The sequence below is a fragment of the Psammomys obesus genome, unplaced genomic scaffold (genome assembly GCF_907164565.1).
Source record: "Psammomys obesus unplaced genomic scaffold, mPsaObe1.curated_primary_1811, whole genome shotgun sequence".
NCBI classification, from domain to species: Eukaryota; Metazoa; Chordata; class Mammalia; order Rodentia; family Muridae; genus Psammomys; species Psammomys obesus.
Window position 1 is genome coordinate 11623027 of NW_026596149.1, and position 24666 is coordinate 11647692.

At 44.0% G+C, this 24666-nt stretch overlaps 2 protein-coding genes and 1 long non-coding RNA gene across 6 annotated transcripts in view; 1 reads left to right on the forward strand and 2 right to left on the reverse strand.

Annotated features, from left to right (window-relative positions):
- Dhtkd1 (dehydrogenase E1 and transketolase domain containing 1) overlaps window positions 1–8708 on the reverse strand; it is a 40407-nt gene extending 31699 nt beyond the window's left edge. The window contains exon 1 of the mRNA XM_055593820.1: window positions 8474–8708. Within this exon, the coding sequence (XP_055449795.1) occupies window positions 8474–8627 (154 nt within the window). The 5' untranslated portion in view covers window positions 8628–8708. The remainder of the gene's footprint in view (window positions 1–8473) is intronic.
- Window positions 8709–22250: 13542 nt separating this feature from the next.
- Window positions 22251–22951, reverse strand: LOC129666673 (uncharacterized). The gene is made up of 2 exons (XR_008718630.1): window positions 22807–22951; window positions 22251–22440 (listed from the first exon to the last, which is right to left on the reverse strand). It is a non-coding gene; the product is annotated as an uncharacterized LOC129666673 (long non-coding RNA).
- Window positions 22952–23444: 493 nt separating this feature from the next.
- The window catches only part of Upf2 (UPF2 regulator of nonsense mediated mRNA decay), a 127707-nt gene continuing 126485 nt past the window's right edge, over window positions 23445–24666 (forward strand). For 3 of the 4 annotated variants that reach the window (XM_055593826.1, XM_055593828.1, XM_055593829.1), the window contains exon 1: window positions 23445–23547. The gene's annotated coding sequence lies outside the window, so the exon portion shown is untranslated. Of the gene's footprint in view, window positions 23548–24405; window positions 24587–24666 lie in introns of those variants that run through there. The other variant, XM_055593827.1, reaches the window with a different exon arrangement.

Sequence of the window (24666 nt, forward strand, 5' to 3'; positions counted from 1 at the left end):
TTTTGGGGGACTCAGAGCCCTTTTTTGGCCCTTTCAGGAACTAGGCACATACACAGCACACATACATACATGCAGGCAAAACATTTACACATATAAAATAAAAAGCTATCTATATGTCTGTCTGTCTGTCTATCTATCTATCCGTCTATCTATCTAAAGGTAATCTTTATACACACACATACATGGTTGGAGTTACAAATTTGGGAGGCAGAAGCAGATGGATTAAGGCCTACAAAGTAATTCTAGGCCAGCCAGGGCTACAGAGGGAAACCATGTCTCAAACAAACACACACACACACACACACACACACACACACACACACACACACACCAATAACAAAGCTAGGTAAAACTCCCAAATCAATGCTATGTTTCCTTTTCCCCCCCTAAGTGCTGAGGACAAAAATCCAAGGCCTTGTGCTTGTTAAGCAAGTACTCCACCATAAGGCCAAATACCCAACCTCACATTTCCTTTGTTAAAAAATGTATTCATTTATTTTGGCAAGGGGCATATGCATGCCAGACCATGTATGCAGAAGTCAGAGGACAACTTTCAAAAAAGAAAAAACTGTTCTCTCCTTTTACAAGGGATCAAATTTAGGTGCTCAGGCAGCCACATCTCATGTGCCATGTTACTGACACTCTTCTTCTTATGGACTCCAGACACAGTTATTTTATGAAACTGTAGAGAAGGAAATAACTTTAATTATCTTGCCACTCACATGATGCAAAACTATTATAGAATGATATAGACAAGCTGGGCACAGTGGCTTGCTTCTGGAATCCAGGCATCCTGGGGATTGCTATGACTTCAAGGCTATCCTGGATTACACAGTAAGAACAAGCTGGGTTACTTAGAGAGACCCTGTCTCAAAGAAAGCAGCTATAGATGACAGACTGGGAAAGCAACTCAGTGGAAGGGAGCTTGGCTAGCATGGGTGATGCCCTTGCTTAGTCCCCATCACCTAAATAAACAATTAACTAATTTATTAAAACAGTTCAGTAAAGTTAGGCTGGGGTGGTGGTACATGCCTTCAATCCCAGCACTCAGAGGTAGAGGGCATGGCTTTCCGTGGGTTCCAGGACAGCTAGCTACAACTTAGTGAGGCCTGAAGAAAATAAAACTCTTCAAACATCTCTTAGGGACATTTACTGCCATGCAACGGTTTCCCAGCAACATGTGTGCTTTGGCCTGTATTCTATGTGTTGCCCAGTTCGCCTCGTTCGCATGAGGAAAGATCAGGGATGCAGTGATCAGAGGACATGTCTGCTTTAGCAGCAGCATAATCCCATGGCTCTGGTTTGCTTCCTTCTTGAATCTTTCTTTTTCTAATTAATTTCTTTAATGTTTGAGTGCTCTATCTGCATAGATCCCCACATGTGAGAAGAGGGCATCAGATCTCATATAGATGGTTGTGAGCCAGCATGTGGTTGCTGGAAATTGAACTCAGGACCTCTGGAAGAGCAGCCAGTGCTCTTATCCACTGAGTATCCCTCCAGGTGGCCCCTGCTGGACATGTCCTCTAGTTTCAGGAGACATGCTTTCAGATATCGATCTTTACTGGGGACAGCCAGAGCTAAGTTCTATTCCTTGAGACTGAAAAAAACAGTGGGAAAAAAAAAAAAAAAAAACAATAACCCCTGCTGTTTGCAAAGGACTATGGCAAAAGCATCAATCTACATTGATCACCTTGTTGTTTACTGTAAATAAAAATGGCACAAGTAACACACACCTGTGCTTCAGGAAGGAAAATGCTAAGTCACCCAGCCTGAAGTACACCATCAGCCAGTTTAAACTAAACTTAGTATTTCATTTAAAAGCCAGGCAACAGAAAGATGGCTTAGCACTCAGGAATTCCAGCTGCTTTTTCCTGGTTCAATTTCCAGCACTCACACGGCAGCTCACATCCTTCTGTTATTCTAGTCCCAGGGGATCTGACCTCTGCGGGTAGCGTGTGCTCTCTCCCTTCACATCTGGGCTGTGTGTGTGTGTGTGTGTGTGTGTGTGTGTGTGTGTCTCAATTTTTAAGTGCTTTGGTTACAGACACGTACTACCATGTTTGACTCTTTTGTTTTAGGGTTTGTTTGTTTTTTTTGTTTGTTTGTTTTTGTGTTTTGAGACAGGGTTTCCCTGTCTGAAAAACTGTTGTTCCTTGTAGGTAATCCTGTTCTGGAGGTGACAGAACATCTGGGTTATAAGGACTAGTGTTGGTGGATGTCAGCTCCTCGGGCCAGGCTTTAGAGTTACGGTCATTTTCTGCTTCCTGATCAAGCAAGATGTGAGGGGCACCCCCCTCATACTCCCCCACTATGGTGCTGCCCTAGCTGCCATGCCTTCCCCTCTATAACAGACCGTCTCCCCTGAATCTTGAACCAAAATAAACCCCCTTTGATTTGTTTCTGCCACGTAGTTTGTAACATAGCCAACACAGTTTTTAAATGATACTTAAAAAAAATAATAATGAAATTCTAAAGTCGTCCATGATAAAATGTTTACTCTTCAACTCACCTCCACTGGGAACGGGAAATTTAGATAAATAAATCCAAAATCGATGCATAAGATTCTGAGCACAAATAAATAAGCAAAATAAAAGTACCTTGGCAACTAAGGTTTACAGAGGCCAAAGTACACGCTATTACCAAGAGTAAACTACAAAAGGCAAAGTTTAACTGCTGAGAACACTAACAAGCATCTCAACCCAAGAGCTTTCTAAAGGTAAATTTAATATTCCCGTAAATCCCCAGTGCGAAGGAATGCTTAGTGGGCACCCTAGGCAGCCGCCGAGTGTAAGCAAGACAAACACACGAAGGTGAAGAAGGGCAGTGAGGGTGCACAGCCTGGAACATCCCTCACTTCGTTCCCTCTTGTTGCTTTTCTTTTGAGTCAGGTTTTTTCCTATGTAGTCTAGGCTGGCCTTGAACTTGTTATCCTCCTGTTTTAGCATGAGAATGAATTTGCAGGTATGTGTCACCAGCTTTACCACTGTGTTACTTCTAATGTGTCAAAGTATTCCTTTCCAGAAGGTATTTATTTTACAAATACCCCCAAATTTAATACATCATCCATAATAGAAAAATAGTTCCTCTGGATTGATTTTACTTTCACAGCAACCGATAAACATGAAAAACACTAAAGCTAAGCTCACGGCCTCATCTGACTCCTATTCTTTAACTGGGTGGTGGTAGTGGGATATGCTTTAATCCCAGCCCTTGGGAGGCAGAGGCAGGTGGATTTCTGAGTTCAAGGCCAGCCTGATCTACAAAGCAAGTCCAGGACAGCCAAGGCTATACAAAAAAAACTGTCTCGAAAGCTCAAAAAAAAACTTTATTTTTTCATTTACTTACTCACTTACTTACTAATTGTGTGTGTGTGTGTGTGTGTGTGTGTGTGTGTGTGTGTGTGTGTGCAGAAGCCGTAAGAGGGTGTCAAATCCTGGGAGCTGGAGTTACTCAAGCTTGTGATCTGCCCAAAGAAGGTGCTAGAAACCTAATTCCAGTTCTCTGAAATAATATCAAGGCTGTTAATCACTGAGCCGTCACCCCAGCCTCCAGCCTTCCAATTAAAAGAATTATTAATACACTTGGTCCAGAATTTAAGGACAAATCCAAAAAGACTGCATTACAGCAAAAAGCATAGAAACAATGCTTTTTGACCCATATCTAAAAGGCTTCTCTTGATACTCAATGTTCTGGTTGTATAAGCTAGATTTAAAAAAATCCCAAATCTCTCTCTCTCTCACAACACACACAATTTGCATGAGCCAAGCATGGTGATGCATGCCTATAAATCTCAGAATACAGGCAGCTGAAGTAGGAGAACTACCAAGAGTTGAAGGCCAGTCTAGGCTACAATAGCAAGTACCAGATTAGCCAGAATTACAGAGCATGACCATGTCTGAAAAAATAAAACAAAATAAAATAAAAACTGTATACACGAAACATTTATTATATATGTTTATATTTCTTTTTAGCCTTAATTTTTATTTTATGTATATGGTGTTTTGCTTTCGTGTCTGTCTGTATATCACATGTGTACCTGGTGCCAGCACAGATATGACTTCATCATATCTCTTATTAAAAAATAGTGGGACTGGAGAGACCAGAAATTAAGCACACTGGCTGCTCTTCCAGAGGATCCAGATTTGATTCCTAGCACCCACGTGGTGACTGACAACTGTACCTCCAGTCCCAAGGATCCTCTTCTGGATTCCACTGGCACCAAGCACAAGTGGTACACAGACATAAATGCATTCAAAACACCTATACACAGAAAATAAAAATAAATAGATCTTAAGGAAGGAAAGAAGGAAGAAAACATAAGGTCAAGTAGAAGCGATCTGATCAACAAATGGGTAGTAATTCAGCACTGTTCACTGGAAGGTCTCCGTGTCATAGCACCTAGAAGACAGGGTATATAGCAGCGAGAAGAGACAGGACCAGAGACAGGAGCTCCAGGCAAAGTGCTTGTCTCCCAAGTCCTAGGTCCCGAGTGGATGCTCAACATCAGGATAATAAAATAATGTCAAGAATAGCAGTTCCGGAGAGGCTGTTAGGTTCACTCATCTCTTCTTAGGCTATAGCACCTGCGAGTAGCATGGCTTTGTGTTTGTTTGCTTGTTTGTTTTAAACTTAAATATGTTTACTCAGTATCTGCTATACACCGAGTACTATAGTAGACACCAAAGATTTAGATATGAAAAAAAATACATATTCTGTACATGCAGAACACATATTTAGGTATGGAAAATACATATTCTATACACAAAAAATACATATTCAGGTATGGGAAAATACATACTCTACATTGTTCAAGTTTTTAAACACCAGTGAGTTGAAAGAAGAAATAGTGTCTGAATCTTAGGGAGACATACTTCACCTGATGTAGCTGGCCTTTTGTATGCAGCACAGCATTGTCATTTATGAAGTTCAAGGGGCTGGAGAATGACCCAACAGTTAAGAGCACTTGCTACTCTTGCAGGGGACACAGGTTCAGTTTTCAGCACCATACTGGGTGGCTCACAACCACCTATAACTGCAGCTCTGTGCATGTGTCACACACATACATATAAAATAAATAGAAACAGCTCAAGTTGCTCTCCCCCATAATTGCACACACACACCCACACACACAGCAGAAAAACAAAACAAGGAGCTAGAGATAGAGTCCATTTGGTAGAATCGTGCCTAGCTTCAGGTTCAAGCCCTAGCACCACATATACTATGCTCAGCACTGAAATCCTATTATCTGGGAAGTGGAGTCAGAAGGATCAGAAGTTCAAAGTTATCCTCGGCTAACACGGTAAGTTAAAGGCCAGCCAGGGATTACAGACCCTCTCTAAAATAAACGTAAATAAATTAAAATAAAATTTTAGCTGGGGAAGTGGTGGTACACACCTTTAGTCCTAGCACTAAAGGCTGGCAGATCTCTTGAGTTCAAGGCCAGCCTGGTCTACACAGCACTTCCAGGACAGCCAAGACTACAGAAACAAAGTCTCCCAATGTTTAAGTAACTTTACTTTAAGTAACTGAACTTTCAGATGTTACCAAGCACCTCCTGGGAGAGCAAGTTCTCTCTCGGAGATGGAAAGCCACATGGTGACAAAAGGGAGGACATGTACAAAAAATCAACTCCAGACTTATGTGTCTACCCTTCCCACCTGACGCTCCCCAAATCATTCTCATAGTCTTCCAAACAACTATTAGCCTGGGGTTTCCCATGGACAGCTTAATTCAGTGGGTCAGTAGGACATGAAAGAAAAACTCAGAGGTGATCAAAGCAGCTTTATGTTGAGGGCCCACTCACATAGCGTTAAACACAGGCATTGCTCCTCCACATACAACACACATCCCTTACGACCAGCCAGAGGTAGACGCACATAGGCATGCAGTCCCATCTCTGGGCTGAAGGTGTAGGTAGCTCAGTGGTACAGCACTTGCCTAGCAAGCACAAAGCCTTGATCTCCAACACAATAAAAAGAAAAGGGGGGTGGGAGGTCATGTTTCTGAACTTCAGCCAAGCTCACTGAATTAGGATCTAGATAAAAGGAAAAACAAAAACAAAAAACCCTAGCGCTGGGAACTGGCATTTTAAACACTAAAATCACTGTTAGTACCACACGAGCTTAAGAATAATGGATATGAATTAGAGGGAGCTAAAGAATTGCTCAGTGGTAAGACTGTAGGTTCGAACAACACAGAAAAAAAAAACAAAAAAAAAAAACCTACACTGAATTTGCAAAGTGAAAGAAAATACCTATAGCCTGCAAAGCCAGAACAATCTAGTTGGTCAAAACGCTTTCCCTAAAAATATTAACTAAAACTAGCTCAGTATAGCTGGGCATGGCGCGGCACACCTTTAATCCCAGCATTCAGAAGGTGGAGGCAGGTAGATTTCCAAGTTTGAGGCCATTGTGGTCTACAGAGCTAGTTCTAGGACAGCACCACAGAGAAACGCTGTCTCAAAGAATCAAGAAAATAAAATCGAGTACATACAAAAGAGAGATGAGGTTTATTTGCAGTGGTCCAAGGTAAAAAGCAAACAAAATGCTCAAGGTTTAAATGTATGAAGAAAGAGTCAAAGGTCTGTTCAGGCACTTACAAGATAAAGAGGATTTGTTTGTTTTTGTGCGACAGGTCTCACTGTGTAGCCTCAGCTGGCCTGGAACTTGCTATGTAGAACAAGATGGCATCGGACTCACAGAGACCGAACTGCCTTTGCCTCTCCAGTGCTCAGATTAATGCCATGCACCAAGCCTGAGAGAGGAGATTGTCAACATTAGAATCTCAATCAAAGATGCCAACTGGGGGAGAGTGGCACACACCTTTAATTCCAGCGCTTGAGAGGCAGAGGTAGGCAGATCTCTGAGTTTGAGGGTACCCTGGTCCTCACAAGTTTCAGACTAGCCAAGGTTGCATAGTGAGGCACTATCTCAAACAAACAAGAAGCTAACTCAAGGCTAGAGAAATGGCTGAGTAGTTACACGCATTGTTGCTCTTCCAAAAGACACAGATTAGATTCCCAGAACCCACAAGCTGCCTCACAACCATCTGTACCTCCAGTTCCAGGAGGCCCAGTGCCAGGTACACACATGGTGTATACACATACATGCAGGTAAAGCTTATACACATAAAATAAACAACTACAAAAGATTGCAGCAAATACATAAACGTAATTTTTCTTGCTAGTTTTTGTTTTTCGTGACAAGGTTTCTCTGTGGAACACTGGCTGTCCTGGAACTCACTGACAGAGCCTGCCTCTGCCTCCTTAGTGCTGGGATTAAAGGCGTGCACCTCCGAGGCTGCTGCACCACCACCTGGCTACATTTTTTTAAAAGATGCCAACGGTTTAATCTGCATTTTTCTACTGTATGAGGACAAATAATGATAGAATAATAACTTTATCCTTTTTTTTTTCTTTTTGTTTTTCAAGAAAGGGTTTCTCTGTGTAGCCTTGGCTGTCCTGGACTTGCTTTGTATACCAGGCTGCCCCCAGAATCACAGAGATCTGCCCGCCTCTGCCTCCTGAGTGCTGGGATTATAGGCGTGCACCACCGCCCAGTTTAGAATAACTTTATAACATAAACCAAATACTATTCTTAGACATAAGGCTGCAACATAATTCCAAAGCTGGTATTCCTGTTGGCTAATATGTCAAAACCTACCAGCAACATGGTTGCAAGTTCAGCAGTTTTAAACGGCAATTAAAGTGAAAGGCTAGCCAGGGACAAACAGTACCACTGTTGTCTAGGACCAGGTACCAACTGCCCTCTTGCAAGTAGCACAGAGATGTCATCTGTACACAAACTGGCCCTGGAATGTATTCTCCAGTTAAAAGCTGGGAGATCAAAAAGCAAGCCATTGAGTTCATGTCAGAGACAGCCCCTGCTCCCCTTACTAGGGTACCCACTTGGACACTGAGCTGCCATGGGCTACATCTGAGCTGGGGGTCTAGATTATCTCCATGCATGGTCCTTGGAGTATCAGTCTTTGCCGAGACCCCTGAGCCCGGATTTTTTGGTTCTGTTGGTCTCCTTGTGAAGCTCCTGTCCCATCCAGGTCTTTCTATTTCCCCCTTCTTTCATAAGATCCCCATACTCTGCCCAAAGTTTGGCTATGAGTCTCAGCATCTGCTTTAATACCCTGCTGGCAAGTATCTGTGAGTTTGAGGCCAGCCTGGTCTACAAAGAGAGCCCAGGACAGCCAGGGCTTTAAAAAAAAAACACCACCACAGTAAAAACAGCAGTTGTCCCCAAACCAGGACCCAGCAAGAAAGATGGGGAGATTACTTGAAAACAAAGCTCAGGGACGCCCAACTGTGGAGAGTAGACATCGCGGGGAGTGCGCGCGACACTGACAATTCCCACACCTTCCTCCCTCTGTCTCCTTAGCTCTCCCAGGCTGCTCTCCCTCACAGAGAGGCTCCCTGGAGCCCAGCACCCACTTGTCCCTGCCCTCCACCAACAGTGTCCCCAACCTGAGAGGTGTGCACGGTCGCCTCGGGGCTCGCTGTTCTCGGCTTTCCTAGGCCGGTAGCCATAGACGCCCCTCTCCGTCTGGTAACTGCGCCGGAGAAGCGGGACGGCCCGGCGGAGCGCTCTCCTTGCAGCTGCCACAGTGGCCGAGGCCATGTCCAGTCTGGGCCCTAAGATGCGAAGCAAGATTGGCAGTTCAGGAGCTGCAGCCAAAGCCAGAGCAAGCGTTGCTGTAGAGGCGAGAAAGACCCTGGACGCACCACGTGAGCCCGAGGACACACCCCCAGGACGCCGCCCCCGGACCTCATTGGTCGAGGGGCCGGCCTCTATAAACCACTCAAGGGCTGGAACCTGCTGCTTAGCCACGCCTCTTATACAGCTGGTCAGTGGGCGATCCTCGGGCCAAAGGCCTCCTGGATTTGGACTCTGTGCAAGGTTGGTAGCCGAACAGTTTACTGGTACCAAAGTAGAACTGTAATCCTGAAGTCTCTTGCCGTAAGATTCATCCTCTGCTGGAAACTCGAGGGTACCGACATGTAGTTCTCCTTACAGAAAGGACAAAACAGGGGATGCAAACAGAAAAAAATTGGGGGAAAGAAGAAAACTCAATTTCACCATTTTTTTTAAGTTAGTCTACAAAGCGATGGGTTTCATTACTGCATTTCTGTTTGTTTGTTTGTTTGTTTGTTTGTTTGTTTGTTTGTTTTTCGAGACAGGGTTTCTCTGTGTAGCCTTGGCTGTCCTGGACTCGCCTTGTAGACCAGGCTGGTCTTAAACTCACAGAGAGATCTCCCTGCCTGTACCTCCCTAAGTACTGGGATTACAGGCGTGCTCTTTTTCCTTTTTTTAAAAATAAATTATTTCTTTTTATTTTATTTGCATTGGTGTTTAGCCAGCATGTACATCTGTGTGAGAATGTCAGATCATAGAATTACAGACAGTTGTGAGCTGCCATGTGAGGGCTGGGAGTGGAACCCTGGTCCTCTGGAAGAGCAGTCAGTGCTCTTACCCACTGAGCCATCTTTCCAGACCCTTATTACTGCAGTCATGCTTAGTTCCCTATTCATGCTTTGTTCCCTAGGGTCCTCCTTCCTTCCTCCCCTGCCCTTCCCCTTTGACACCATCGCCTTTCCTATAGTTCCCTTAGGCTGCCTTTCTTCTTTCCTTTTTTTTTTGAGTCAGGGTTTCTCTGGACCTGGCTGTCCTGGAACTCGTTCTGTAGACCAGGCAGGCCTTGAACTCAAAGGTTTGCCTGCCTCTCCACCTCCTGAGTGCTGAGCTCAAAGGCCTGTGCTGCTGCCACCACCCGGCTAGGGTCTTCTTATATTAGTGCTATGATATAAGGAAATTTCTATATCAACCAAAATAATAGAAGAAGCTACAGCAGCTGAACAAGTCCTCCACTGGGCAGATATCAGGCTACAAGTTCTAATTCCATCTTTACTATTAAATGTCCATGTAGTTATTTATACTTTATTTTAAATCAGCATATATTATTTGTGAAGACTGGTGGAATTAATCCTAACATTTTCACACATACATATTTTGTACTCTGATGGAACTCGTCACCCCATTCGCCTTCTCTTACCCTAGCCCCATTACCTCTTCCTTCCCCCTAAATATGTCCTCTTCCATTTCCATGGTTTTTATAATGGTTTATGTCTATGGGTGTTTTGCCTATACGTATGTCCGTGCACCGCATGTGCACCTAGGCGCAAGCAGCACCTATGGAGGCACGAAGAGGGCATGAGCACCTCAGGAACTGGAGTAACAGATGGTTGTGAGCCACCATGTGGGTGCTAGGAATCGAAGCCAGACCCTCTGGAAGAGTAGCGAGTGGTCTTAACTGCTGAGCCATCTCTCCAGCCTTTTCATGTCTTAAAAAATTATATATATAATCTACATATGAAAGAAAAAGCACTTTGTGTATTTCCTTCTGAGCCTGGCCTACTTTCCTTAACTTGATGTGGTGGTTTGAATAGGAATGGTCCCCAGAGGCTCATATATTTGAATGCTTGGTCACTAGCAAGTGACCCTACTTTGACAGGGATTAGAAGATGTGGCCTTGTTGGAGGAAGTGCATCACTGGGGGTGGGCTGTAGGGTTTCAGAAGCTCAAGCCAGGCCCTGTCTCTCTCTCTGCCTGCTGCCTGAATGTAGAACTCTCAGGGACATGTCTGCCTGCGTGCCGCCATGCTTACTACCGTGATGATAATGGACTAAACCTCTGAAACTGTAAGCCAGCACCAATTAAATGCTTTCCTTTATACAAGTTACTGTGGTTAAGGTGTCTCTGCACAGCAGTAAAACTTCAACTAAGACAAATGATGGTTTCTGTTTTCCTGCAAATGACATGATTTTATTCTTTACTGCTGGAAACTCTCTCTCTCTCTCTCTCTCTCTCTCTCTCTCTCAAAATGGGTTTTAAAAACCTCAAAGCTCACACCTGTAACCACCTCCTTTAACAAGGCCACACCTCCTAAACCTTCTAAAACATCCCTCCAACTGGAAATCAAATCTTCAAATATATGAGCTTATGCAAATATATGAAGCCATTCTCATTCAAACTATCACAAACCTCCACATTAATATACTCATTTCCTTAATAGTTACAATAATTTACATTCCCTCTAACAGTGTATAAGGGTCTCTGTCTTTTCCAGCCTTGCCAATGATTAGCATTTTCTTTTTCTTCCTCTTTTTTTTTTTTTTTTTTTTTTTTTGTTCTTAGGTTTTTGAAACACAGTCTTACTCTATAGCTCAAGCAGGCTACCTACCAAATCCTGAGACTACAGGTGTACGTTACCATGCCTGGCTTTTTGTTCCCTGTTTCCTTGATGGCAATGTGTTAGCTTTCCTGACTTAGGTCTAGCTAAAAATTATGAGCATTTTTTATGTGTTTATTAGCTATGTATACTTCTTTTGATATGTTTAATTTATATGCAATTTGTTGTTTGAATAATTTATTGTTTGTGTTTAATTTTTTTAGTTATCTATATATTTTGGACAAAATCCCATGTCTGATGAATAGCTCACATAGATTTTCCTCCCATTCTGTGTGCTGTCTATTCCCACTGGCAACTGTTTCCTTCATTGTTCAGAACCTCACAACCGCATTTGTTAAGCCCTGTCCCTGGGCCTAAGGAAAATTACAAAATAGCCTGTGAATAAGCAGTGGAACCCAGGTGCCTATTTGCTTTAAACCTATTAACTGAAGCTCCTCCCGGGAAAACAATTTGATAGTGCCCTGGGTTGGGTAATGCACGGTGGTAATCCCAGCACTCAGGAGACTGAGGCAGAAGGATGAGGACAACAAAATTGAGGACAACATAGGCTATGTGGCTGGACTTTGTCTCAAAGTAGCAACAAAGACAAAAGTAGAAAACAAAACAGGCAGGCGTGTTCCAGATCATTCAGTGACTGAAAGATGTCTACTTAGAGTTCTTGGACAAATGGTAAGCAGTCCCTTTAAACAGAAATGGTGGGGGAGCAGGGACCCCAGCCTGCGAGCTGCAAGAGATGTTTCAAAGTCTCTGCTCCCCAGCCAGCTCCATTCTGGTGGAGTCTAGAAGAGACAACTATGTCAGGGATGGCCGAGGGCTGCTTCTGCTATGAGGAAACTAAACTTAGGATGCTAAGGCTATACAAGATTGTATGTAGTCACTTCATGAATACATCATACCTACAAAATACATGGAGATGAATAATATGTATATGAAATGTTAAATTAACCATTACTATTGTTTTGCTTATCTGGTACCCCACAATTTAGAGCCTTGAAACAACAAACATAAATTACCTTGGAGTTCTCATGTGTTAGTAAATCAGACAGTTTATTGCAAGATTACTTAAGAGGACATGACAGTTGAATAAAATTTCCATTCATCTGAAGGTTCAACTGGGAGAGGAGCAGTTTCTACATTTATTCACATGGACACTGGCAGGACTGAGTTCTTTTTGGCTGCTGGACAGAAGTTTCCCTCAGTTCCTTGCTGCGTGAGCCCCTTCAAAGTGCACTCAAAAGCACTTTCTTTTCATATATATATATATATATATATATATATATATATATATATATATATACATATATATATATTAATAAGTAAATATATTTAAACACACACACACACACACACACATGCTGGGTGTGGTGTGGTGGTGGACTCCTTTAGTCCCAGCACTTGGGAGACAGAGGCAGACACATCGTTGAATTTGAGGCTAGCCTGGTCTACAGAGTGAGTTCCGGGACTGCTAGGGCTATACAGAGAAACCCTGTCTCAGAAAACCAAATGGAAGTTTTGGGTTCTTTGCATGGTTTATGTAAAAATGCTTTTGTTTTAATCCCAAGTATGGGATTTTAGTTGGGCTACAGTTTGTCCACAACTGTTAATTGTCACATGCTGGGCGTTGTCTTTGTCAGGAGGTAATGGCCCAGAGAGGGGCGTGGTCTAGAACTCTGAGAGTCCTAGAAACAGACTGTGTGGAGTTCAGTGTTGGAGCTTGGTGAGAGCAGTTTGGAGAGAGCAGAGGGCAGAGACGGTATGGCAGTTTGGAGCAGCCAGCTGAAGAGAACTGCTTTGGGGCGCAGGGGTGTGGAGGAGCCTGCTAGCTGCGTCTGCGGTTGACGGAGATTGGTATAGAGCCCTGAGAGAACCCCTTGGCCCTAACTAGCAGGGAGAAGTAAAGGGGTCTGGGCCCCCTCTCCCCTCTAGCCTTTTCTCTCTCCTACATAAGGTTGGGGGAAGTAGAGGCCTAAATACCCCAAGTAAAGCAGAGGTTTAAAAATGGCTGCTACAGGTGGCTTTCTGCTGCAGTGTTTGTCATTATCTTTTAAATTATTTGTATACTTGTATGTATGCATATGTGATGGCAGGTGCCCATGGAGCTCAAAAGAGGGCAAAGGATTCACTCATGCTGGAGTTACAGATGTTTAGAAATGCCAATGGAGTGCTGAAACCCTAACTCAGGTCTTCTGGAAGAGCAGAATGTTCTCTTAACAATTGAGCCATCTCTCCAGCCCCTCCAGCTTTTTGTTTTGAAGACACAATCTGCATATTAGTCCTAACATCTCATGAACTCTGTGGCATTACAGAGACATAACCACACAATCCAGTCTGTATTCAAGATGAGGGGAATGCACAAGGGTGTGAAACGGGGACTGGGCTGTCGAGGGCCATTTCAGAGGCTGCCATGCCTGTGCGCCATTTTTGTAGCGTGTATGAATGGTGGGTGCAGTATGCTTTCTGCATTGCTCTTCCTCTGCCTGCTACCACTGTCTTGCCTTGCTCATATTCCATTTACTTCTAGTATGACTCTTATAACTCCTGGTTTTCTGGGTCTGGGCTCACTCCAAAAGTCCATCTGTCATAACTGAGACTCCCCAAGTCTAGTCCTTTCACTTATGTTCTGTAAAAGCTTAACCAACACAATCAAACATCACTGTCTTAGCAGTGTTCTGTTGCTGTAAAGAGACACCATGACCACAGCAAGTCATAAAGAAAAGCATTTAACTGGGACTTGCTTAGGTCTCAGAGATTTAGTCCACTGTCATCATGGCAGGGGAACGTGGTGCTGGAGAAGTAGCCGAGAGTTCTGCATCTGGATCCAAGGCAGCAGGAGATAGAGACCCTGGGCCTAACTGGAGCCTTTGAAACCCCAAAGCCCACCTCTAGTAACACATTTACTACAAGACCACAGCTATAGCTACTCCAAGCTAATCCCTGTCAAGTAGCTTCACTCCCTAGTGACCAAGCATTCAAATATACGAGCCTATGGGGGCCCTTCCTGTTCAAACCACCACAATCACATTCAAAACCGTGTGAATTCCTGTTACACAGAGAGGCGATGTCATTCTGTTTCACTCCCTCTCCCACTCCCCTCAACACCTCCCCACCAGTTCTACATCTCTTTCCCAAAACATAAAATCTGAGAGTGAGGATCATGAGTTTACTTGTGTGCCCGTATCTCTCTCACATGTTTTACAAAGGGCCTTCTCCTTGTACATTTTGTAGCTCAGTGATTTATAATCCCTACTGAACCTAGTTCACAGAGCCAAAATAAATTTAGAAGTTATCTAAAACTGACCCATTACATCTTCATCCAGTGTGAACTGGTAGACATTATTTATTGAATATATCCAGTACCTACTATTTGCCAACCCCATGCTAACTGCTTCATCATGCAGAAGGATAAGAACCACACAAGGTCCATGCTGTTAGAAGCTTTTAGTCTAAGAGTAGATAGTTAAATACTTATGCAACAATGAATTGTTACTGTAATAGTGCCATGAGAAACAAATGCAGGATGGAACCAGATGAAAGGATCTTACTTAGTGTGGGAGATGATATAAATGCAAACCATGAAAACAGAGGAGTTAGGCAAGCTAAAACAAGCGTGAAGGACCAATAGCTCAGAGACATAGTCAAGTTCTAACCAGCTTCTGGGCCCCTCTCACTGCCTAGTGAAGAGGAGAAAAATCTTTTTTCTTTTTCTTTGAGTCAGGGTTTCTCTGTGTGGCTCTGGCTGTCCTGGAACTCAGTAACTCACCCTGTAAACCTGCCTGCCTCTGCCTCCTGAGTGCTTGGATTAAAGGAGTGCATCACCATGCCTTTTCCCCCCTCCCTCTTACATTATTTCATTAGGATCTAAATGACTATGCCAACCACTGGTCTATTGTATATTCATCGCCTTTGGAATATGACCTTCAGATGGATGAGAAGTCTCTTTGCCTTCACCTTGCCAATATTGTTTTTAGAGCATCGGTGTGGGTGTTCCTGTAACTGACCAAGATGTGAAGCTGTGCAAAGAGAGCAAACTTGGAAAGCAGAGTTTGTTTCTGGACACTTAAGCTAAATGTATTTGTGAAGTAGAACTGTCGGCAACAAAGTGAATGCACCTATCTGTGGTCCAGAAGAAAAGCAGGACTAGAAAAATAAAAAACTGACAGTTTCAATGTGTACATGTTAATGAGTTTTGGGGTACAAATAAGATTTTTTTTTTTTTTGCTATTGTAGAGATTAAGATTCTATACTTGTAATGCTGATGAAGTTTAAAAGTTGGTATGAAGTTGGGTGTGGTGGTGCATGCCTCTAATCCCAGCACTTCAGAGGCAGAGGCAGATGGATCTCTTTGAATTCGAGGCTACCCTGGTCTACAAAGTGAGTCCCAGAACAGCCAGAATGGTTACACAGAGAAACACTGTCTCGAAAAACCATAATGATGATGGTGGTGAAAATGTTAACTGTTATTATATTGAGATGTTTTAAAGTAGAGAACAGATATGTATAGAAATTGTTCCATACTATGTACTCAAAGGGTGGTAGTAATTGTTATTAGCTTATTATTATTGATATTGACCTTTTAATGTGAAAACATTAATACAAAGTGACATCTATATTTAGATGAGTCTTTCATTAAGTAGAAAACAATGGACTGGCTTTCTACAGCTTTCATGGGGAAAGAGATAATTGTGTTTGCAGTGTCGTACCTTCCAGAAGAAACACATGCTAGAAATGATAACTCTGTCGTTATCTTCCAGCAACTGGCACAGAAAGTAAGAACATGAAATACTCCTTTGGAAAGAACTTTTCCCCCAGTGATATTTCTCAGTGCAACAATATCACAACAATGAACACAATGACTTTGCACTTGGATTTTAAAGTACTTGGAAGCAACAGTGGTAATGTGTTCCTAGAATCAAATTAAGATAATACAGTTTAGAATTCCAACCTAATTCTAAGATAAGGCATCTGCATCACAAATTTACAATGGCTTGGCTGCTCTTATGAGCCTTCAGGTCTCTGCTCCCATATGGAAGCCTTCAGGTGCATGCACCATGCCCAGCTAAGATGACAACTGTTGTAAAAATCTCACTTATACACTTTGTAAAGAGATATTCTTCCCAAGACTGCGAGGAGAATGTTTGACTCTCAGAAGGCTGCTTGCTAGCGATGGTGTTGGCAGGCTGGTAAGGAGCAGGCACTGAAGGAATTCACCAAGACAGAAAAAAGGCAGAAGCAGAGACTATTAAATATAAAGAAGCCCGGCATGGTGGTGCACGCCTTTAAGCCCAGCACATGGGAGGCAGAAGCACGATGATCTTTGAGTTCAGGACCAAAGAGTGAATTCCAGGACGGCCAAAACTACAGTGGAGAAACTGTCTGCACAGAGGCATTGATGGGCAGAGTCTGTCCACAGGCAGTCATGGTGCTGGGGTTTTTTAGGAGTCCTGAGGTCCTCCGAAAGAACAGCTGGTGAGTGTTCATAAGCCCTGAGCCATCTTTCCAGCCCCTGTGCATGCTCAGTAAAGAGTGAACTCTCCAGTTATACCAGGATATGCTAAGACAGGCTGCAGCCAAGGCTCATTAAGGTTATCTTATTTAGATCCAGGTCGGTTGCAGCAAGTGCTGTGCTCTGAGTCCAGCTTGTTCTGAAGCACAACCTTTGCGGAGGCTGGAATGGCTCGCCGCAGCCAACTGTCTTGGAATGGCACACATACAATCTACTCGCTGTAGAGTAACTGATCAAAGTTTACAGCTTTCTAGCTGATGTGGTGGTTCTTACCCGTAGATCCAGGGAAGGATTGACAGTTCAGGATCCTCTTCGGCCACATATTAAGTTTGAGGCCAGCCAGTGCTACATGAGACTCTCCTCTGGCACACAAGTACACACAGAAACACCAACATGGAGACCAAGTGGAGGTGAGTGGGAGGACATTGCAGATGAGGCACCATGGGCCCTGAGCTTATTTTCCCCAATCAGACAGAGGACCTGGAGCCATATTTGAGCCCTACAGAAAGTACTGGGAGTGCAGCAGTAAAGAATTCAAGGAGGGTCTGGAGGAAACAGGGGCAAGCTTAGCAGGCTGCTCTCACCAGCCCTGCCCTACAAACAAGATCATTGACAAGATGCGGAAATGGCAGCAGTGACCGAGGAAGGTATATTTGGTCTTATAGTTGGTGACATCCAACACCAGGATCTAGGCCCTAGAGCTTCATCATCAGCCTCGCCATTAGAGGGACAGTGAAGATACATAGGAAGTTTTAGCACTGAGCAGGCACGGAACAGATAAATCTGGTGAGAAGAATGATGCCTTCGTGCACCAGGATTGCACTGGGTTGGGGAGCTATCAGTGAGGCATGATACAGAGAGCCCTTCAAGCCTGGTAAACATCTCTAGCCTGGAAGTGACCAGAGTGTTCCTTATCTCCCCACACCTCAAGCCCTATGTCCACTCCATTCCAGAACCAGCACTGAACATATCTCTGTATGTAACATCCATTTCTGGCCATCTCCTTTTTCAAACCAAGGCAAATCAGATGTCTGCGAGATCTAATTTATTCAGTTCTGTACATATGTTGACATTAGCCCAAGCCTTACCACACATCACTTTGTAGAGAATAAAATGTCCTACATACCCACACATATACACATACACACACACATGTAATGTGATAGGGACCAGTATTCAATTGTTTTGGAAATTTTAGTTCTTAATTATGTGTGATTATTTCATCACAGATACCCTACACCAGGGACTCAGAACTACAGCTAGTGCTGGGTGGTGATGGTGCATACCTTTAAATCCCAGCACTTGAAAGGCAGAGGTAGGGGGATCTATGAGAGTGCAAGGCCAGCCTGGTCTACAGAGTGAGATCCAGGACAGCTAAGGCTACACAGAGAAACCCTATCTTGAGAAACAAACAACAACAGAAAGAATGGAAGGAAGGAAGGAAGGAAGGAAGGAAGGAAGGAAGGAAGGAAGGAAGGAAGGAAAGAGACAAGATGAGGCCAGCGAATGTTACACAGAAAAATTTTGTTTTGTCTTTTTTCTTTTCTCTTTTGTTTCTTTAAACAGGGTTTATATATGTAGTCTTGGCTGTCCTGGAACTCACTTTGTAGAGCAGGCTGGTCTTGAATTCACACAGATGCCCCAGCCCATGCCTCCAAAAAAAAAAAAAAAAAAAAAAAAAAAAAAAGGAAGAAAAGTCTAATAGTGAAGAACAATTAGATGGCAGATAATTGCATTGAATTGGCTTTCTGCTTTGTTACCTTACACATTTGCTTCTCTAGAGGATACTGTGTACTGGTTATTCTGCAAATCAAAATTTAATAACACTAGCAATTAGAACAGATGATTACATTTACATGCCTCTGTCATTGCTGGTTTCAATAGCTGAGAAAACTCTTCCTCCCCACCCTGCCCTTTCATTTCAATCTTCATCTTGAAATTCATTATCTTGACAGGGATTCCTAGTATTGGGGTAAAGAGATTCAGGTGCACTGGTTTCTAAGCAGTTCGAAGACAAAGAAAGTGGGGAAGGTTACAGTACTATTGTTCAAATTGCAAAGCCATTTGGAGTGCATTTATTGTTTGCAGCATGATTTAGCATAGTGGGTGCTCATCAGGCACGTGCTCTTAGCACTGGAGTTAAGTGGCTTTAGTTAGATCCCCACCTTTTACTGTTTACAACACCCCAGGAAAAAAGTGCTATTTGAATCTCGTTTTTCTTTCTCCTGTCCTTCTTCTCTCTCTCTTTCTTTAAGGCATGGTCTTGTTATGTAACCCAAGCAAGACTCAAGCTCTCCATTTTCCTTCTTCATTCTCCTAGGTGATAGGAATCGAGGTCTGCACCACTGTGCCCAGATATTATTATGACTTTTAACAAAAAACTACACATAATTTAAGCCAGCTTAATTAAATTGTGCTACAGTGTAGCTCAATGTAGGACCCTCCAGTGGCATGTGTTAAGACTCTGGGTTTGATCCAATCCATGGAAAGAAACAACAAAACAATCAAAACCCTCAAAACTTGATTACATACTTAGTTCTGGTTCAGACAGACACCAATATTGAAACCAGGACAGTTGCATATTCATTATTTTCCATCACTGTTCCCCAACCAGTTTTCTTCCATACTGAATTCACTCCAGTTTAGAGTCCTTTTCTGTCTTCTCTGCAATGTCTACTCCCATCAGCCAGTTAACCCTATACACACTCTCACACATTCTTCACCTGGCTTCTCTTTCCTCCTCACTTAGTTTCAATTCGGTGACCATAATTTTAACCCTTCTCTTGCAAACATTTTCATTTCCCTTTATGGTTTCTTCCTCTGGCATTCCTTTCCTGAGAGATGAAGACAAAGCTCTCAGCCACAAGTAAACTACCTGTCCATCTCTTCCAGAAAAAAATTGTCATATGAGGTCTTGTTGATTTTCCTTCAAATTAATGATCATAAAATTCAAGTAGCTTGAGTTCTTTAAAGTCTTTCACATGCTCTCTCATTTCAAATTTCCCAACTCTCATCCCTCACCCCTCCTCTTAGCAGATGATTTTGCTTTAATTTTATCACTAAATGAGAATCTCTGGCATACATGAGGCTATGGTTTTGGCCCTGAACAACTGCCAAAACGGAAAGAGGAAGAGGATGTGAAGAAGAAAAAGGAAAGAAAGGAAGGAAAGAAGGAAGAAAAAAGAAAGAAAGAAGGAACGAAGGAAAGAAAGAAAAAACATGAGCAGATTGAGGAATCTCAGTAAAATGCTTGCTGCAAAAGCATAGGTGCTTAGCTATGATCCCAGCACCTATGTAAGAACTGGGTAGGGTGAATGCCTTAACCTCAGGAACAGGAAGGCGGAGACAGGATTCCTGGGCTGGTTGGCCAGGAATAGCCAAGTTAACAAGTTACAGTTTTAGTGAGAGCCCTGTTTCAAAAAATTGGGTGGAGAATGATTCAGGAAGACATTTGATATCAACTTTGGACCTTCGCATGTACGCTCACACACATTCAGAAAAAGATCAAGGGAATTTTTTCTAGTTTCCCTCCTAATCTACCAACTTACTTTTACAAGTATCTATTGTCTTCTAACATTGAAATGCCTCTGCTTCAACTCAAGGCATCATTTTCTCTTACACTCCCAAGTCTGTGTCTTCATGCCACAAGGAGTTTGTCCCTACAGTGGCCTTTTTGCTCTTTTCTATATCATCAACTATTTTCTTCCCTATTGGATCATTATCATGTACAACATATTCTACATTTCTCATTTAAGCATACACACGGGGGGGGGGGGAACCTACAAACTGACAGGGTGTAGTTTTGTGGTAGTTCTTACCTAGAATGTGCATGACACTACACTTGAGCCCAACACTGGGATACAAAAATCCAACAAAATCCCAGTCTCTCATGACTGTATTTTTCTGCTGATCTTCTCTGTAAAATTTCCCAAATATCCACCAATTTCTTTCTCCACCTCCAACTTAGTCGTCAACTATCCTAATACAATCTCATCATTTTATTAATCTGCACTTACAAGTCTGTAGTCTGTTTTCTTAGTGACACTGATAGTTACTCACTTTCCCTCCCTGAAACATCTCTTCCTTTGCCTTTCATGACCCCAACACTCTTACTGGTTTTCCTTTTTCTCATTCATCTCTCATTTATGCACCCAACTGTAATATATTGAGATGGTTCCCTGAGACTAGTCCTGAGCCTTCTACTTCTTTGGCAATCTTAACCCATTCTTATGGTTGTACGAATGGTCCCGTATGTAACTACAGTTCACCTTAGGATTTTTCTTATGGTGGTACAAAAGTAAACTTATATTTGGTAGAAACTCAACATTTTGAATTTGATTTTTTGCCTTGAGATGGCAAACTTTGGCCTGGATGCTAGACAGCTGCAGTTCCCAGGTGGCTCTGTAAGTGTGCACGAGAAGTAACAACTAATGATCTAAGCACAATGTGTTGCTAAGCTATGTTGTTTAGTAGGGTAGGTGGTTGAAATAGTTTTGATTTATGCTGAGCTTAAAACAGATTTGTAGAAGATGTAAATGGAGCAGCATTCTAATGCTTAGGTTGATTAAATGTTCTTTTCTTGGGCAGAATGCTGTCCCATGTTCCAACTGTTCACTTAATTATATCTACCTGAATAACCCAGGCTTTAGTGTATTAGAATATGGTTTGGTGCTGAGAAGCAGGCTCAGGGTTGTTTGCATGCTAAGCAAATGCTCCACCATTGAGCTCTACCTTAGTTCCTCTGTTTTGATCCTGCTGTTTTCAAGGTTTCCTAGTAACATCTGTTAACAAGACTTGTTTAGGATGAGAACTTTCATTGACACAGGGGTAAATCTTTTTTTTTTTTTCTTCCTTTTAAGAAAAGTTTAAAAATTATTTTGTATGTCTGTGTGCCTGGATGTATATATGCACACTGCAGACGTCAGAGTCCCTGGAACTGGAGTTACAGTTGGCTGGTCATGAACTAACATATGGTTGGATACTGAACCCAGACACCTGCAAAAGCAAGATGTGAATTTAACTACTGTGACTCTAACTACTGAGCCATCTTGCCAGCCTTATATTTTTCTCAGTTTTTAACTGGGGTCCTGTTAGAGCCCAGGGCTTCAGGCAAGGTAAGGCAATACTCTAAGCTATATCCCCAAGCCTAAGAAATAAATACTTTTTGTTTGTTTTGAGATAGGATTTTACTATGTGTGCCAGGCTGGCCTCTAACTTGTGGCAATCCTCCTGCTTCAGCCTCTCGGGTGCTGGGATTACATATGTGAACCACCATACCTGATCAAGAGCAGAATAAGACAGTGAGACAAAATAAGAAAAGGAAATTGGAGAACTGTTAAGTGGTCCTCACTTGTGTGGTGTCAAAGGAAAAATTCTCAATGGTACAGAATGGCAGTATTCACCTTTCTCTCTTTAGGTACCCTTTCTGTGATTGATTTATTGGTTCCTTTGAACAAGAAACACACACACACACACACACACACACACGAAGTGCACAAATTGAAAGAGAATTTACTAGCTAATAATGAAGTGGGGTGGAGAGAAAGCAAATGGGTAAAGGCTGAATAAAAAGGAGCGTAGACATCTTAAGTACTTGAGGTTGGTAGCAAATCATTGTACACTGATGAGGCTCCTCATGTCAAGCAAGAATCCAGGCTCGTTTTGCACCTTTGTTCCTTCGGCTGCAGGCCAGCGGGAGCGGAATCATGTGCCCATCGAGGCAGGTCACAATTTCAAAACAAAACAAACAAACAAACAAACAAACAAAACGGAGGTCAGACGCACATTACATCCAGCTGATAACTCATTTCAAAGTCAGTTTGGTTCAAGTTCGTAACCCTTTCGAAAGGGGCGACCCCATTCCACTGTAAAATTTAAAATCCTTACAATAGAGGTCTTCCTAAGAACCATATGGAAGAAGCTTTGATTGCTCTCCACTGGGACTGTTTGTCAGCTCCAACACAGCTGAAACGGGTTCTGAGAATTCCCCCACGAGACTTTCAGCCTAGTCTTAAGCAACCTCTACCTTCCTCATAGCCTTACTCTACCTTCTCCAGTTTCCAACCTTTCGGCATTAGTGCAATCAAACTTTGCCTCCTTGAGCCCCTTCACTACTTTGGCACCGGAAAAACTCTTCTGAGAGTCAAGCAACCAAACGTGTCCTCAACCGCGCTCCGTAATTCTACTAGCCTACCACTCTTCTTCGCCTCCTTTTAGTTCCGCCCCTCCCCATTCCCCGCTCTCCCCCCGGCAAACCTGCGTAGCGCTTGCGCATGCGCACCTCCAATTCAGGCGCTTTCCCTTTCCTGACGACCAATCCACTTCCCGCCTCCGGTCCTCAACACGCTCCTCCCCTCCGCTGGGGCCCTGACTGCAGGTTCTGGTAGTAGTTGTCCTGTTCACTGCCTGTGTTAAAAAAACCCACCGATAGGGGAATTTGAACGGGTCACTGAAGTGCGTAGCACACATTTAATATCCGGTCTCTAGTTACCGCTTCGGCGCCAAGACGAGGGGCTGAACACGCCGCGAGGACCGGGGACGGGGTCACTTTGGGTTGGACAGCAGCGCGGCCAGCCTTCCCCTGTTCCCCCCCTCCCGTCGCCCCGCCCCCCGGCAGCCCGGCCGCGTTGGTGAGTGGCGGGCGGGAGAGCCGACGGGCGGAGGGAGGAGGGGGAGCTGAGGGAAGGCGGGCCCTCGGCTGCGAGAGAGGTGGGGGGAGGGGAGGGGAGAGCCGGAGCGCTGGAGTTGGTGCTGGGAAACCCGGGGCTAATGTTGACAACAGGCTCCAGGTGAGTCCCGGGGAGCCTCTTTCCCCTCCGCTCCCGCGGTAGGGGAGGTCCGGCGCCGGGGGGTACCGGCCTGGGCTCCTACTCCCTGCGGAACCCGACAGGCGGCTCCGCACTCCAGCTCTCGGGGGCGGCGAGCCGTGGAGGGACGAGCGGGTCGGATGTCGTCCTCCCCAGACCCCTTGCCCCGAGGGTCTGCTCAGGATGGGGAGGCTCTCGGCCGGGCCGAGGCTGGCGTGAGGGGCGGCAGAGGAGGTGCCTGCCCCACATGCCTGGGCCGGGCCTCGGGGCTGGAGGCGGGGGAGCCTGCTGTGGAGGGGTGAGGTCTTCGGGGGCGTGGAGGAGTGCGAGGAGAGGCTGGGCGGGCTCGGGAGTCCGGAGGGCAGCAGAAGGGAGAAGCCCTGGAGGCTTCGGGGCTGAGCGAGTGTGGGGCGAGAAGTTAGGGTTTGGGGCGTCGATGTTCCCAAGGGCTGGGAGTTGTGGACGGGAAGTATGTCAGCCGTGGGACCCCGAACCTCGGCGGGGCTTTGTGGGAGATGCGTGTGCAGGGGAAGAGGCTTGGCGTGGACCTGCGGACGGTGGGACTACGGCTGTTGGGGTTTACTTCCTTTTAATCAGGTAGGCTGGGTGAGTCTTCGCCTCTGTTCCCAGCTCTCGTTACTCCCTTGCTAGTACTGTTGACCTGAGGAGGTGATCACACGATGTTTGATCTGGTGAGCCAAGCAGAGGCTGCTTACAGGTTTGGGGGTACGAATGGTAGCGAATAGCCCTATTCTTAAAAGGACTTAAGTATAGTGATTGACACATCAGACGAAAGTAAGATTGTTACTGACCCTTCTCGTTTGTCATAGTTTTTAGGTGTTCATAAAAGTCGTACAAATCATCAGGAAAGCCATTTTTGAGCTGTGGTGGAATTTCTGAAAAATTTGAATGAGTCTCATATATATAAGGACTTTGTAAAAGAATACACTCAGAGACTGGAAGATATCTCTGGGCTGTTCTACCTTTAGGACATTTTGAGTTCAAAACACAGACTTGAAAGGTAAACCAGCATTCTCTTCCTCTAGTATTGTCAGAGCAGTCTAATTGTGATTTCATACATAGACCATGTGGTACTTGCAG